This window comes from Anticarsia gemmatalis, chromosome Z, assembly GCF_050436995.1.
Source record: "Anticarsia gemmatalis isolate Benzon Research Colony breed Stoneville strain chromosome Z, ilAntGemm2 primary, whole genome shotgun sequence".
NCBI lineage: Eukaryota > Metazoa > Arthropoda > Insecta > Lepidoptera > Erebidae > Anticarsia > Anticarsia gemmatalis.
This window is the reverse complement of record NC_134776.1, coordinates 5,770,820-5,789,024: the sequence shown is the minus strand read 5'-3', so window position 1 is coordinate 5,789,024 and position 18,205 is coordinate 5,770,820. Positions and strand designations below refer to the sequence as shown.

The 18,205-nt window shown below is 35.0% G+C and overlaps 2 protein-coding genes across 13 annotated transcripts in view; one reads left to right on the top strand and one right to left on the bottom strand.

The window, feature by feature from the left end:
• The window catches only part of LOC142986186 (coiled-coil domain-containing protein AGAP005037), a 387,196-nt gene that overhangs the window by 57,251 nt on the left and 311,740 nt on the right, over positions 1 to 18,205 (bottom strand). The gene's annotated exons all lie outside the window — the stretch shown is intronic.
• The window catches only part of b6 (pentraxin-related protein b6), a 60,953-nt gene that overhangs the window by 15,036 nt on the left and 27,712 nt on the right, over positions 1 to 18,205 (top strand). The window contains exon 2 of the mRNA XM_076134526.1: positions 17,128 to 17,255. Within this exon, the coding sequence (XP_075990641.1) occupies positions 17,128 to 17,255 (128 nt within the window). The remainder of the gene's footprint in view (positions 1 to 17,127; positions 17,256 to 18,205) is intronic.

The window sequence follows — 18,205 nt, the reverse complement described above, 5'->3', positions numbered from 1 at the left end:
GTTCTGAAGGCATCTGGATCGAACCTGATCGGTAGAACCTTTGCGATGGCACGTAGCAGTCGATGGAAACCAAATGCACTGAGCCGACGTTCATAATATATTTTACACACGTAAGGGATCAACTGCATCCATTTTATGCACTCAAATGTAACAGGTCTTCAAACATTTTTGGTCGGACAGTTTACTTTGCAATCGAATTGTGTTTTTCTTTTACTCACGTGTATTTTCGTTGTTAAAAGGTTTGTAAAGCTATTTTGTACGAAACTACGGAGTATCGCGAATTTGACATTTAAAACGCACTTTTAAAATCAATTCCTGCGGAATGCACTAGAGGCGCTGATTGGTTAGTCATAGATAATTTCTCGATAGCTACTTACTTTAGATGTGGATATGCTTCTCTGCGTATGAGAAGGCTTTGTATTAAGGTCCAACGCAAAGAAATATTGAAAACGAGTAGTGCGCGTAAATGGAAATGACGTTCAAAGTCGATCATGTTAGTCTGGTACTTAACGTCAACTAAACGCTTGCAATATAAAGTTTACGGCTTCACTCAAAAGCAACTAATGCATATGGCCGCTTCATTCGCGTTTAAATTTTTTATTGAAATTGTTTTTTCTCGTATCGTAATTTATTATCCTAACAAGCGTTATTAATTTTGACGTGAAATAAAAACAAACGCGCTTTCACAATCACGATAATAGTATAGAAAAAGGCAATATCAGTGGCCAATTGTATCCATGAAGTCAAAATAAAACCCTAGCGTCAGTTTCAAAGCTTTTTATATTATATTATTAATTTTCTATTCTATCAGTCCTAGATTAGTAACGTTTATAAATAATGGCAACAGGCTTGCCCCCTATTACATAGGTCTGACATTGTTAATGACGACACGAAGATGTATTTCATACACCTCTGCCTGCACCTACGGGTATAACAGGCGTGATATTATGAATACGTACGTATTTTATCTCATATGAAAGCATGTGACTGCTAGAACGCAGCAAATACACGACACTATTGCGAGTAAAGCCACCGTAGCTTTGACATTTGCCCGTAAGGGGCGCACCTATGTTTCCACAATGGCCCATTGTTGTCACACTTTATGAAGAGACAACATTACAACGTAATACGAAGCCTGTACTTGTTGTTCCTAGTATCAGTTTAAGTTGCTTGTTATCGAGTTTTATTTACAATATATTATGTAAGTGTCGAGCAGTAATTGGAGACGAGATATCATAGGAGAAACGTGTCGATTCTCATTATAAACAATCTGTAGGCTTCAAAAATATTTGCTTGGAGCTAAATTATAAAATCACTATAACATGCAGAGCGAGTACAAGCGTTGATTATTATAAGAAGTTAATATTTATTGTTATAGCAATATTAAGCTCATAAACAATACAGTATTGATTAGGTGCTTAACAAGAACCGCTTTAACGACTACTCATTATTTAAGGATCAGGTTATAAGCATGGGCATTATAACGTCACGGTCGATCACCTATAATAACTAATTAACTACTTTAAAGGAAACCGAAAATCAACTACAGTACGTTTCACTGCGTAACATAAAACACTTAATTTACGTGCTGTACAGTGATTAGTCACACATAGTATTACGAATAAAAAATGATATAATGACGTAGAAACGGATCAAGATAATGTTTGTATTATACAACAAGTCAGAAAGCATGACGAGGTAATGTACGGCTACGCAAAATACACGGTGAATATGAAATAGACCATGGCAATCGTTGTCATTTGTTGTAATCGGTGGTTTAAGTTCCGTGACACGAAAATGATAGGTAATTAAACACCTAAATGTACGAATATTTGACGTGGTCAGTTTATGAGTCAGTGTTATTATGTGTGGGCTGCAAAATAGTGGTTACTTGTTTAGATCTGTATTACTAACCTTCATCAAGACTTTGTGACTCGACTCGTATGCGAAAGTGTGGCAAAGGTGAGATTATAAACAAAAAGTACAATTCAAAATGTTAAAGTATGAATCATATTATTATGTCCTTTTAAAACTTGCAAATTTAATTGTAGTTGTGGAATTTGTTTCTTTTGACCAGCTTTTAATGTTTGGAAGCACCGAAGCAGCCGTTTTTAATGACACATTTTTCGAAGATTCAAAGAAAACAAAGGTCGGCCGAATGCTATGAAGTTATTCCTTTTAGTCTTTTTCGCTCAATGCAAGACGTTGATTCTACATCTAGAAAACAACATAGAGATATTACGCCTAAGCGTAGGTTTCCGGTAATTTTATCCCAATCATAACATTTGTTGAAGCAGCTTGTTACTGCACACATTGTCTGATAAATAGATAATGGGCGCGTTTCAAATCATAAGCATCCGTTTCAATCAGTATTAAAAGGCATCGGCACGCGACGTGATAAGTGATAGATGATTCTGACAAAATAATTGTGTTATTTCAGTCACGCAAAAGCAATATTTTATGTAGAAGTGCGAGACAGACGCATTAAATTTGATTCGTAATCACCAGATGTCCTGTCCAATTCCGAACGCCGCGCCGCATTCTGTTAACTAATTAAGAAGTTTTTTCTTGTTGATTATCTACTTTCACTCTTCGATAGCGATGAAGTGTAATAAAATGTATATGTTTTGATAAAGCTACCGGGTTTTTAATTTAAAAGCCATTATTACACTCCAGATAAACTGTATTATTTCGCAAGAGTGCATCCAAGTACAGAACAAAAAACCAGACTGTTTGCGAAGAAAATTTCATTTTATTCCACAAGGACGGCCGGAAGCGTTGTATTTAATAAACCAGGTATTTCAAGATATTGCTACGAAATTGTTCCCGCAGATATGCTTGAGCTCTCGCTTGAACGAATAACGCAATGCATAATTTTATTTCGAAAAACTGATCATAGGATTCGGTAAATTGGTAGAATATAGAACAAACCGATTTGCTAGATCGGACGAGAGTATAATTTCGTAACTGGTAATAAAGGCGCGCTCGTTAGTTCCCTTCCGCGCGAATTATATGGAATTAGCAAGACTTCCGTGCTTCTCCACCGGCTTTACTATCAATCAAAATCTGTGATTGATGTTAAGACGTTTACGGCTTATCGTCCAGCTGGACTTACAATGACATATTTGAGTGAGTGTACAATAAGATCTACTTACGGCGGCATAAAAGATAAAAGCATTATTCATCAAAAGCAATCATGCTAAATGCTATAAAATAGCCTTTGTTTTTATTTCCATTGTGTAAAAGAAAGGAGAACAATGTTATTTGTCCATTTCAATAAAGTTCTTTCATCGGATCAAATACAATATTCATATTTTCAATAAAATTATATCGGCACATGTAAATTCACACATTTACCTGCATTTTTTGTATTGAAAAGCATTGTACTTTTTAGTATCATAAAAACAAAAGCTTCATAGTAACCACGTGCGGATTTTTAATTTCAATAAATCGATGCACAAATTGTGTTACTATTTTTCCAAAAGTTTTCAGGCATTAAAAAAGCTCTGCAATGTTCGGGGATTAAATTAGTTGTTTAGATCTCTCTGGCCGAGAGGAAATAGTATAGAATTTTTATATTTAGGGAAATACAGTTTCAGGAACTCTTTTTACGATTGAATAAAACTGAGTGAACCCTCAAGCTACAGCTTTCTACTTTATCTGAGAGTTTGTGAAAAAAATCTGTGCCCGCTCGCTTTTGTCACAGAAAAACTTTAATATGAATCGTTCTTGGAAATTTCTATCGTGAAAGAGTGAAGTTACATACAATTTTAGGTAAAATGAGGTGATAGAAAGGACCTATAACCATCAAGGTGATTGATTTTTAATCGTTGACGGTATTACAAAGAAGACGACGTGCTCGATATTCACGGGTAAAAATATTATTCAAGTAAGAACAATAAAATCCCTAACCAGCACTTGGCCAGCGTAGTGAACTCAAGGCCTAAACCTTCCCTCATTACGTGAGGAGACCCATGCCTTGCAGTGGGACATTAATTAATTAAATTTATTATTTATATTAAGAACAAAAACGACAACGTCTAATGAATTCACTAAAATAACCCTTAGATCAGTTAGCTGACTGTCAATTTACTTGTAATAGTAGACAAATTAAACAGCCATTTGACGTATTCCGTCGTTGGTCTTTCACCAAACACATAACAAAAGTTTAGCAGAACAAACATTTGAATCAACACATCCCAGCGTGAAACTACTCAAGGTTATACAGTGTGAATACATTCGCGTAATTGGCCATCATTTCTCCCCACCACACAATGTTCTAGAGCCAGTCGTTAATTAAAAACACGCTGTATCCTCAGATATGTGGTGGAAAAAAAGTTATAAAAAACCTACCAAGTACGAGTTAGACTAGTGCACAATGGGTTCCGTACCATGGCAAAAAATACGTTTGTTGTATCGGTACCCTAAATATTTATTTTATTGACATTTTTTGTGTTTATTGTTATAACGGCAACAGGAATAGGTACGTCATCTATAAAATTTTCAACTGTCTTAGTATCATGGTTCATGAAACACAGAATGGTGACAGACAGACCAGCAGACAGACAGACAAGCGGACAGCGAAGTCTCATTAAAAGAATCCCGTTTTTTTACCCTTTGGGTGCGGAACCCTACATAGAAGCAAAAAACAAACAGAACAGTTACGGTGGTCGCGATTGCAACCTTTCAGATTTATTCGATCGTGTATTTCAATGACCACGGCAGCTTTACATAAAACCGATTGCTGGACTTCAACGGTAAAATAAAATGTTGACCGATTGACAACGTAAACTGCCATGAATAGAACGTTTGATAAAAATTGATAGGCAGTTCCGCTATTGATTGAATGAATATTATAAAAAAATATTAAAAAAAAACGCGATAATTCTCTAATACGTCATGTCGCGTCTTTTGGCCGAATGTTAGTCCCATGTAATGGGAGGCGAGCCTGTTGCTTTTTACCGGGCACGTTAGCAAACTTCGGGCTACTATTGAGATATTATTTTCTAATTTAAATTGGCAAACACCCTATCTTTTCGCTCCATTGGTTTTTATCTTCAACTGACCTGGGAATCGAACCACGTCATAAAAAGAGTCCCATATTATTTCAGATAATTAGCACGTTTAAAGTGATAATAAAAAAAAAACATTAACGAATTTTCGTTGGAACTAGAATGAGCTATTGTAGATCATGCTTCCTATATAATATAGGTAATAATGTCAGTTGTGCATATGACTGTAATTCATAAAGCTCAATATTAAATTCCTAGAAGTAATTTTGTGTCACAATTTAGAATTTATAAATATCGTTTCTAGTTATAAAGTAGCTACCTAGAAACGTGTGTGTAAAATTCAAGCTTCCATGAAATCAAATACAGCAAGCACATGCATAATATCACGCCTTCACATATACATTTAGTACAGCAAATCTCATATTTAAAAACCTTAAATGTACCTTCATTTTCGCTGTCAACGTTTTGTACAGATGTCTTCTACGAGTGGAAGTTACTTTAGGTTTAAAGGTACTGACGTAGAGGAAATAACGCGAAGACGCGAAAGTATATTTGACGATGTCGGAACCACAGTGATAAGTTTAATAAGTTTCGATGAAACGATGGAAAGCGTAGATACGTGTCTTTGGAAACAAATTCAATATTTTGCGTACATTGTCGATTAGATGGCACTTGATTTATTTTTTTTATAATTAAGAATCTTTTTTTCTAAACGTATTCGACTTAGTAACTGCACGTTTAGCGCAGAGCTTAACGTGTTCAAGCTCTGCTTAATATAAAATCAGATGACCGTGTGTGAGTTATCCAATTATTATGTTTTTAGGTGCTTAGTATTTATGTAAATTCAATCCTATATTGGATACTTTGCAGGGGTTTTGAACATATTGATAAAAAAAAAATTATAACAAAGTTCAAATTCAAAACCTTCAGTTTCTTGGTTCTATCAATGTCTTCAGCCTAAAGTAACATAACAGAGTAACAGACCAATATGTCATGACAGAATTTCCCAGTCAAACATTAATATTACGATAATTGGCTTTAACAGTCCATTTGTTACGAGCTGCTGGACAAAGGAGTGTGTAATTAGTGGTCTTGAACCACTGAGCTCCTCATTACTGAATATGATATACGATATCATTGAACTGATCATCTTAATTTCAATGATTTATCTAGTTACATAATTATTGTCAAGATATATCCGAAAAGATAGTAAATAATATTGACGTATCAAAATCAAAGATCAAAACACTGCTTACTTGAGAAAAAGACATAAGTTGAATTAAAATACAAGACCACTTATGCCTTTCTTGAACTGAAACTGAGTGCTAATACATTATCTCCCTTTAAGCTTGCTCCACTTTTACCATTGCCTTTCATACATGTTATAATATGGTCAAATTGCGTATCAAATCAATTATGTGCACTACATTGCAAAATTACCATGCCCCTTGATCTGCTTATCTGTGCAAAGTTAGTTGAGCGTTCAATTAGGCGTATTACTATGTTTAGTCAACCGGCAAAAATCTAGAACGAGCATGCGATCGGACGCAGGTGCCGCATACAAGCAAGTGATAGTTAATAACTCTTATAATACCACTTTATTATTCGATAAAATGCGTAGGAGGAACTCGCACGTGTAAGTGTAAAGTATATTTATCTGTGCAGCTATGTTCCTAGAAAACTATGCAGGGATAAATTCCTAACACGTTTTGTTGTATCATCGTCTCCAGGACTTTTATTATAGGTATTTATTTCTTTCTAGAAAGATTGCTCGAGTTCCGTCTTATCGGAATTTGCAGAAATATTCTTTCAGTATTTAACACTTTTTAAAGACTCCATTTTTCACGCTTCAAATCGATAACTTGACAAAAATAAAGTTGGAGGAGCCTGTGTTATAAGAATATCCAAGGATAATATGCGATGAAAGGAAAGTAAATCTCCAAGGAGAGATTTTGGGAGGTCCAAACCGAATATGTCGTCTGTACTTTGTAAAGTACATCCAAGTTTGTAGTTTCATCAAAATATCTAGTGCAAAACTTGAATTCCCGCAGGTCAACCCTTTGGGCCTGTCTCATATATTACAATGTTACTAACAAGTCACCCCACTGTAACACAAATATATGAAGATGCAATGACAGTTCTCAAATAATATTATTTTGCGTCTTGATCACAACTTTCATTTCTATTGATTTTGTCAATACAACATTGTTCTCCGTTCACTGTTCCACTTTTATTCTATCATTGACTTTTATTGGTGTAAAGTACGAAGCCATTTGTACAAAATTCTTTCCGAAATCCTACGAAAGTGGGTGAAATATTTCAAAATTGGATCAACCGCTTTTCCAACATTTGGACTATCATTCTTCACAATTTTCGACATTTCAATCTTGCACGAACAGCCACTCGGCGTAAATCTGAAATTCTGAAACCTTAAAAACGTTTTAAACTGTTTTTGCATTCATCGGAGTAATATTTTTTATCTACAACTGCGATGTAACTTTTATTTAATTTGTTAAATTTTTATTTGATGTTTGGTATTCGAAACTCAAATTATGAGCTTTTCCATTCACTGAATGTGACACTCATATTCGTGTGGTAATATATTAAAATTCTGCTCAAGTCGTGATACAAAATACACGAAACTGTATGAGAAAGTTTTTCAAACTAATTTGTGGAGTGTAAATGTTTGCATCCGTGATGCTTTTCATGAAAAAATATATTTGGAGGGCGCGCGTGCTTTGAATGTGTTTTTCCTGTCATCTTAGCTGGACCACTGGTGAATGTTAAACACTCGCTATTATACTTAGTTGCTATGTTACTTTTATATTATTACTTTTTGAAATATCAACCGCTCGTGTTGTCGTCACGTTTTCTTTTAATGCGGTTAGCGACCAACCAAATGATAATATTGTAAATTAAGCTACTTTGAACAAATCCCTCAATATGGCTCAACACTATCGTACGATTCAAAAGTATGTTCATACCTATACTGGACTAACAAAGGACTTTTTGTGTACCCTTCGAAACAGGACTACTCATGGGCCAGCCGCGTCAAACCGTACGTCGGCTACTGAAAGCGTCAATAATCGCATCAACTTTGCTGCCAAAAAATTATAAATTTGTAAATAAAGTGTGAAAGGTTTTCGCTTTGCTATGATCACAAAGACCTTTGACTGTTGGCACAAACATTGGCGCTTGTAGCGGTTGACACTGTCAAATTCCCTTTACCCTTTGTAACAAGCGACGCCAGCACAAGTACCTACGGGTAATACAACTATACATTGTATATTCGTTGTTACACTCCGTATGCGTGAATTTTAAATCGCTCGGTTTTTCTCACTTTTATTGATTTTGACCCTTCGTTGTTATCAATATTTCAAAAGACTTAACAGCTAGACAAACATAACCTCCATAAGGCTATCATATCCTCCATTAAGGCTATAAAGAACGGTACTAAGTTGCCTGCAACCCTTTACTGGGCTAACATTCTACTAAATCGGTGGCCTCATGGCCTGCCCACTTTATCTTCCCAATCCATTCTAAACTAAAGAAATTATGATCGAAATCACACATAGATACTACTAACATGTCTTTAATGGTAACACAGAGAAGATTTGATTTTTGCCAGTGCAAGATAAACCCATAGCAGATAAACATAATTTCTCCGATACAACATAATGTATAGAATGTTATCATGTAACATACGAGTATTGTGTAGAGCATCACTCTTCCGCGTTATCAGTGCGCCGCGTGAATATTAATGCGAGGCAGAAGCCACCCGTGATTGGTGATCTTGTTAGCTCGCTACTGAGGAAATATTTCTACCGTGAAGTCCAATTAGTAAGCTTCTAAGAAAGGTCGAGGGTTATTTCATTAAAGTGAGTAAAAATCTGCGTGGGATCAACTTACACGTGTGTATCCACATGCATATTGAAGCGCTGCGTTTTGAAGTTACAGCTTTATCGTGGTTAATGTAATCTAGTCTACAGATTGATTTTAGGTAACCAGGCTTGGTTATACTTCGAAATGTTGCGTGATGTTTGTTAGTAAAATTCGGGAACCTGGACTTGGTTTGTACGATGAGATGTACTGCATGTCAAATTCGAATCAATATTTATGGTGCAGGAGTAGTCCCTATAATACTTTCGCCGAATGCATGTTTGAGAAATTATATCTATTGAATGATAAAATATACGTTTCTAATATAGAACAAGTTACCAATACCACCAATTACCAAAAAATACAACCGCCAAAATGCACTGCATCTTCGATCAATATTTTCTTTACAAAGAGAGATATTTCCAAAGCAATACTATCAAAAGAAAGGAACTGAAACAAAGAAAATTTAAACAACAATAAAATAAAATAAACCGTATCGAACTGAACGAAAAATATTGAAAAGATTCTACTAAAGGCATAACGAATTCCATCGTCAAAGCAAGGGAAGAATGCATACAATTCTTGCTACTGTACAAGTGACAGATATTCATCGAGCCACTAGCTTTTACCTGTGACTTCGTCCGCGCAGAGAAATTCCTCGAATTGAAAATATTTTGTGAACTACTCCAGGATATAAACTACTTACTGACCCAGATTCAAAGGTTCACCTACTACTTCAGCTGCTTAATGGACGATTTTGGGGAAAATTATTTAAGTTTGATGCTTGGACCACAAACATTGTATGAATCATATTATGGTGATTTTAAAAGTCAAAAGGTGTTTAGAAGCAGTTGTCCTCATGCTAAATTACAACAAAATTGATTCAGTAGTTTTTGCTTCAAAGAGAAACAAACATGCAAACATCTTCGAAAATTTGCGTTTAATACACTAGTAAGATATTACTAGGTGTAATAAAAAGTTATAACAGTTCGATGCGGTAACTCATTGCGTGGTGTAATACATATTTGTTAGTACATCACTTTATTTATTACCGAAGTTTTTACGTAGCGAAACGTATGACATCATCAGGCGTTGCATGAAATTGATATACCTAACGCTGTATAGACATAAATAATATTACGTCGCTTCCGTAAAATTACTACTTAGTTTACCTAATAATCTAGAACTTATTTGCATGTTTGGCGCAGTGGTTAACGCCGCGCCGTGTGTGGTTAGTTCGAATTCCACACAGGGTGACCAAAGTACCGTAGTTACCGTTTAGGGTTTATGTGATTATGATTTTAATTGTGCAATATGCAGGCGACTTTACTTCATTATTGAAATGGTAGGTACTCCATCCTCAATGATGATACAGTTTACCCATTACTGTCCCATTGATGCAAATAAAAACTATTTCTGATATACACAAAGCATCATCAATTCATCATTCGACCACTTTTGAGCCTTAAATACTAATCACTGGTTTAATTTATTGTTATAAAAATAAAATCTAAACATAGATTGTCAATAATAAATGCTCACTTTCCAATGTTCCGTCATTCCCTACCAGTTATTTTAAATCTTACATATTGATATTTACTTCACGTAAAAACCGGATATGAAAGACTTCAGTAAGTGTACTTTCCCGATCGTCTCCGGTTCAATATTACTTTATAAAGAGTGTAAAAATAGATATCTAATAAACGCATTGAGCATATATGATGTTTGGTTAGACGGCGATCTAATACGTATAAAGTTTTATTTAAAGACAACACGTGTCGACTGTTGTTCTAGTATCACCGTTAGATCGTTCTAATAATACTTATTCATTACATCTACTGGAATTCCCCTCTTATCACAATTGTATGATAAGATTGTAAACATATTTTGAGACCTCACTTATACTTTGGGTTCAAGGTATAACCCCCTACCTCATTCCGGGTGGAAACCCTTGTCCCGCAATAAGATAACAATCAGTTTAATTAATTGTAATTTTTTTAGACTGTTCCACGCAATGCGTGCGTGCATGTAATAATTTCTTGTTTTGCATAGTTCATGTAAAAAGTTAGATATTAACACCACTAGACTGCATACAACCATGTAAGTTGTTACAGAGTTTTACCTCCTCCTTCCTAGAAACTAGCAAACGAATTTAAAATTCACCCAGCACCGGAGTCTGATTAACTATGGCCAAAGCAAATGTAGTGCTCTAATTAGAAGCACACAGGGAATGGCTGTAGGACATGGAGATTATCAGACATGTGCAGGGAAACCTGTAACGACTCGATCACCTAAGTTTTCGTATTAGTAAATGACCAGCACAAGATAAATAATATAAATTAGGTATAGACTGCTAGAAACTGTTTTTGAAAAGACGCTCAGTGCTCAACACTCACTTTGCCGTGTCGGAATGTTCTTATGATAAGACTCTTTGCCTTCCAATGGGACTGCTATTAAAATAGATTTTGTTTATTGACCAAAAAAAATCTAGTATTAAAACAGAAGATTTCTAAAATACCTATATTTATCAACAGTTTTTGGAAAGGTATCAAACTGTTCGCACTTAGCGGGATACTCTGACACCTAATCCCGCTCTTACGGGTAAAACATCAGCGTGTATATGAAATCTAGGAATTGCGTTGTTGTACCGCTTTTGGTGCAATTAATATAGGATAAAGCACGTAACTCGAGTTCATTATGAGGAGATTAAGTCTAGACATTTAGAGCTTCTTTTATGATGACTTTATCAGTGCCTCGATTCTCTATTACTATCGACTACCAACAACCGAACTGTCATCGAGAAATTTTGAATGAAAATCAGTGCCTCGATTCTGTACTACTATCGACTACCGACAACCGAACTGTCATCGAGAAATTTTGAATGAAAATCAGTGCCTCGATTCTGTACTACTATCGACTACCGACAACCGAACTGTCATCGAGAAATTTTGTATGAAAATCTGATCAGCGCCTCTGACGGGTGTCGTAGGAAACATTTTGGCAGTACATTCTAAATGTCAAAATTCCGATAGCTAGCCGGTTGTCGGTAGTCGATAGTGATAGAGAATCGAGGTACTGATCAGCGCCTCTGACGGGTGTTGTAGGAAGCATTTTGGCAGTACATTCTAAAAGTCAAAATTTCGATAGCTAGCCAGTTGTCGGTAGTCGATAGTGGTAGAGAATCGAGGTACAGGTTTTTAACTTTTAAAAAGTGAATTGTGAGTTCTATTGTTACGTCATACTTTATCCGATGGTGTATAGATATGTCCTTGAGAAACATTATGCACGTTTTGGATCTATAAGGTAAATTCATGAAGAGTATACCTTACCTTCTTACCTAAGTGTCTACCTCCGGGCTACTATTGAAATCATTCTAGCATAAATAAGATAAACCTAACATTGCTTTGCTCAACCATTGGATTGAACCCGCATAGCTAACCGCTCAGACAACACAGTCTTTGTGTTAAAATGCGGAAAATTATTTACTGAAATAACTTCTTTAAAGACGAAGGCTGAAAAATACTTGGTATTCTCAGAGGTTTTTTTGCACGAAATCAAAGTATAACTAGAAACGACTGCGCAGGCTCTTGCAGCCTTCAAGTCACAGTAACTTCGATGTTTTAACTTACAAAGTTCTCTGAAGCCAAAGGAGCTACGCCGGAAAAGTTTGAGACTCGCTAAATTAAAAATATTATGACTAATTTTCCGTTTTTCTTTGCTATAAAAATTCCAAACTTTAATGTCTTACATGACATGTTTTATTTACTCTAAGTTTGCTCAAGTAAAAATGTAGAAGCCGAACACATTCTGCAACTACACCAAACATCAACACAACACAAAAGAAACCCAAAAATTATCAATATTACTACAAAAAATAGTGAACGAAGACAGAAATTGTCAGCGCGCTTGCACGAAACTGACGAAGAAGCCGTTAAACTCATCCTCCATCTTTTAACAGCACTTACTCACGAAATTCCATCAAACTGTCCTGAACTATAATTGACTTCGCGAATTTAATCTTGTGTAAGGTGCCTAGGGCTTCGGTTTGACAAAGTGTTGTCTTACTTAGAGCCAGTCAGAAACAGTGTTTAGTAAACGATTAGTGAGGTTTTGTTCCAACTACTAAAAGAGGTAAACTTACGAATAATAGAAAATTGCAGTCATACACCCAACTTCAAGAATTATCTCCAGAATCAAGAGAATTAGGCAGGCAGCCTGTCGTAAAAAACGTTGTCGTTTTGGGAAAGAAAACAAGTTGTGCCGACATTTCTAACGAAGTTTTATATACCATTTCCCAGGGTTAAAAGTAGCCTGTGTTATTCCAAGTTATAAGCTTTACGTGTACCAAATTTAAGTGAAATCCGTCCAGAAGTTTTTGTGAAAGAGTAACTAACATACATCTACCCGCGTCTTGCATAATTCACAGTTACAACAATACAAACGCTCCCCTTTGCTTCAATTCTATAAACGGGAAATCAAAATTGAACCACGAAAACACAACAGAAGCACTTTAGCATTAATAAATATCAATATGAATGAGTACACAATGGATGGACGGACGAAAACGGACCAATATTTTAAGCTTTGTAAGGCGATTATTTCTGTATAGTACATTGTACCTCCCAACTTCATACAATGTAATCTTTTCAGTACAACTAACGATCACGGAAAATCCTTTTATTCTGTTCAATGCCAAAAATATCTTGTTTATCTTACAAGTGGTTTATGGGTTAAGATTGTGTTTTGAGGAACATACAACATTATTATCTATGTTATTCGCTTTTTGTTCTTTGTAACGTGTGACATTGTATACTTTGATAGTCCTACAGATGTTTTTTGAATATCTAAAGAAAAATCGTTGGTCTAAATGTATCAGAATATAAGATTTTTTCTTATACATAGAAAGGCAAATACTGTCCAAAAATTTCAAAATTCGGCTTTCGTATTCCTTCCATAAACATACAAGCTACATTTCTCGCTTCTCCCCTTGGTGAGTAGTAAAGAAATTTTTCATGCAATATTAATAAGTGCTTACCGATTAAGTCGTCGGACAAGCTTGCCGGCACCACGGAAACGGCGCGTCTTACAACTTTCCATCCACACATACTAGTATAGAATATCATAATTGGGTAGTATCGACTAAAAACTTAAACTACTGGTCGTATGAATATGTTTTAGATTTGAAATGTAGTTTGAAAGCAGCGGTATTTGTTGAGGGATTTCAATAGCAGGAGGTCATGGTTCTACGTCCCACTCATTGCTTTAACAACGTAAACCCTCTCTTAAAACCACCTTTTGAAGTCAGAATAGTATTATAATAAAAGCGTTATTGTAAGAATTTTGTGATTTAAAAAAAACATGTTTTTTTAAGTTATCTGAGGCTTATATTGACTACGCTTTCTGTAAGGGTACAATGCATAAAAGCATTCTTACTTCTACCTACTTTACCGTCTCAAAGAATAATTAAACAACAGTCATTGAAGCCTTCCTCTTTTCGACTACAATACTTAAAAGCCTAGTGTGCTCGTTAGTTTCCCACTAACAATGCTTTTTGCTCGTCCATCTGATACTCACGACGTATCCTTTGTGAATTTATTAATACACGAACTACATTAGGTAGAGAGACTTTGGCCATCGTCCGTGCACTCTCTGCATTGCCTTTGAAATATCAATTAACTGTACAATATTATCAATTTAAGATACGACCGTCTCGGAATTACATTGATACAAGATTAAGCCCTCGATTGCGACTTGTGAATAAGTTTCGGTTAGCGCAGCTAGTGGAATTTTGACAGTAGTTTTTATACATTTCCTGTCGGTACGAGTATCGAATAGTTAGTATCACAGCTAATGATTAACTGGTTATCACACAGTTACCTAGTTACATCTCTAGTTTCTCTATATACAATATTCATATTCAGAGTTAAATAAACGTTGTTATAATGTTATTTTAGGAGATGTCTATCTCGGATTTAGGATATTAATAATACTAAACCTAGAACAAGCAAACTCCTTTGCGTTCGCGCGTAAAAATTGTAAAAGTGTTAGTTAAATTGTATAGCGCCTTTGTATAGCGAATTGTGCTCAAGATTCATAATAGAATAAATAGACTCCATTTCAATTGTAAGTGCAGGAGTTGAAACACACTAACAAAAGAATTAGCTATCTGTTTCATAAAGACATTGTCATAAATCTGCTACAGAGTGGTTGCACAACGGTAGATGGTAGATAAGTAACAAATGCCACTGCTCTTTACTTTATCTTGATGCCCAGTATCTGTGCGATCTTAAGCTGCACCCGTTTATAATTTAATTGGTCTTGTACACTTATCTACTGGTTTTATTATAATAGAACGATTATTTCAAAAGGTTATAATTATTTGGCAGTTGACTTTTATTTATACCGGGTTTGTATTTGTATGCACATTACGCATATCCTTTTAGAGAGCCAAAAGAAACGAACAAGCTGAATAGTATGGAAATTTTCTAGATCTATCTACTATAGACAAGCTACCGATTTCTCTCGGTACTCAATAGTATCGTTTTTAGAAACTCGTACTGCAGAATAACACATTTATCTAACCCGGAGTCAAACTTTAGTTATCTACTCTATTTAGAATCAATTGTAGATTGAACAAAGTATTTGTTCCTCGTAAATACTAAGCCTTTAACGGTCGGCGTCAAAATAGAAGCAAGGCGACAACCACTTTGCCATACATACATATTTTAAAATTAAAAACTAAGAACCTAAATAACATGTTAAATAGGTACATAACTGAATGCAGAATTATTTTTCACTTAAAAAGGCAGAACTCTACTCATTAAAAATGTAAAATTAGTTCGACATAACAGAATCGGAATTCGTGTCAGCTGAACTCACGTAAATATTAAATGAGAGATTGATTTTATTAGTATCGTTTAAAATTTAATGCACTTTTTGCTACGAATATTTTCAGGCCGGAATTTTTCAGTGAGTTGAATTTTTTATAAAAGAATACTTCAGCCGAGGCCACTGTTCGCAGCCTGTTAACACTTTCAACTAAGCTTGTAAGGCTTGTGTGTGAAAGAGGTCTATGTTGGTAAAGCGATGGGTTTAATTCGAAGCCATAATACGAATACATTGGGTTCGAGTCCCAGTTGAGACATTAATTTGTATAATGTTTACGGATTTTAATCGATCGGTTTCAAGTGAAATATTCCATCAAAAGTTTCTTAGAATTTTCTTACATTGCTTATAAAATAAATCGCGAACTTTTATACCTAACAAATTTTAAACACCAAATAAATGACCGAAATTAAACTTTTCATTTACCAGCCAATCAATTCAAAAACCTTTTCATTAATATAGGATTACAATATATAACTATTATTGAATGCAATCGAAATACTGAAACTACATAGTAAATGTACATTGAAATGAAGCACCTCCCGAACAATACGTAAAGCAGCTTTGTTTAAATAATCTTCTTAATATTGCAATTCATATTGTAACGATGACAATAACATATTTATTTCGTTTTCATGTTTTAAAGTTCATTTTTGATGGCAGTTAACAAATTATTCTGAAAGGTTTCTGCATATGAAAGTGCTCTTTAGGAAGCTCGATCCGTTCTCGATAGCAATTCGATTGCTTCTCGATAGTTAACTCGATAGTCAAAAACAGCTACCTCAGTATTGCACTCAGTATGCGCTTTACATTCTAAGAGTAGGCAAACTTTTCCAATGCATCAAATATGCAGCAAAACCGAAACCTTACATATTTGCATTACTATGTTTCGTGTAGTTTGTGCGGAAATTCACCACTGTTACAATATTACGTTCAGAAAATTGTTCTTGTGCATATTGCTTCTTGTTAAACATTAAAATTTTAAACTTCAAAATGGATGGGTAATTTCTAACAGCTTTTGTGTTTTAAAAGGCTCGCGACAACCGACGAAGAGGTCCAAGATTCGACTATTTCGTTGAACAGAGTAAAGGTGGATATTTTCTGTTTGGTATATTACAACAACGTTCTATTTTTTCTCAACAATGATAAGGTGTTTCATTCATAGCAGTAGACTTCTTTATTACGTGGGATCAATAACATAATAAGTGTTGAAACGTGGGTGTATGTCTTACACTGCCTACACCTGTTAGTACCAAAGGTGTGACATTATAAATAGATGTTCTAAAGTATGTGGTAAGCGTCATTTTATGTAGAAATAAAAATATTCTAAAGAATGTGTTTTTTGTTACAGAAAATGCGACTGCTTATCGTGCTTGCCCTTTTGGGGGTCACAATGGCGGAAAATGATTGGCACCCCATCCTTCCTGAACCTACAGTAACGTACTCATACCACGGCTCTGAGAGAGCCCTTGAAACAAGGTGAGTAACCTAAAGAATACTAATACAGCACAAGCAAAGATAGGTACGTAAGTCACCCTGTTGCTTTTTTATTGGTAAACTGCTGCTTGATGAAATTATCACGCTAGCAGATTATTTCTCGAACGGAAACATAGCTACATATTTTACACTAAAATATCACAGTGTCGTTATAGCAAAATACCTAAATATTGGATGTTTTCAAAACAAGATAATACGTCTTGTTTTGAAAACATCCAATATTTAGGTGTGCGAAAGTGGAATCGAATTACTTACAACAATAAATACAACAAACATAACAATTTTCTTAATATCACAATTAAGATAATCTCTTTAGAGTTACGTTAAAATGTTGGATGTGCGAAAGAAAAAACACCTCTTATGCCTTCATCATATGACTTATCCTTGTAGACTATATATCAAGGTCTTTAAAGATAAATAAATCTATGAACGGGACTAAGTTACTGCGGTGGCATCCGCACCTCCGCCTCCGCTGTAATCTTATAAATTAAATCGCCTTATTGGCCTCGAGGTTGTGGTGTGTTATTTTCCTACGAGAGAAAACTTTTATAGATTTTCCGTTGTGAAATTTCTCGGCTGCCGATCAGCTTGGAAACTGCCTTGATTGGCTTTGAACTTGAATTCTGTAGACAATAAATATTTGCATTTTTATAGAAAAGACTTTGAAAATGTATTTTTCATCGGCTAATTAGTACACGCCTCTAGGGATTATTTATTCTTGATAAAAGGAAGTAGACCTTCTTGATAAATGGTTTGTTTAATAAAATAACTTTATAACTATAAAAATAACAACTAGTAAGAATTCAATACAGAAACTCTGAATGACAGTGTATTTTCTATTACGGGGACTACTTCTCAGTAAGACTAAGTAAGTAACAGCATATTTTCACTTGCAAGCAGAAAGGCCGTATTTCACCCAAAATTTCTAATCT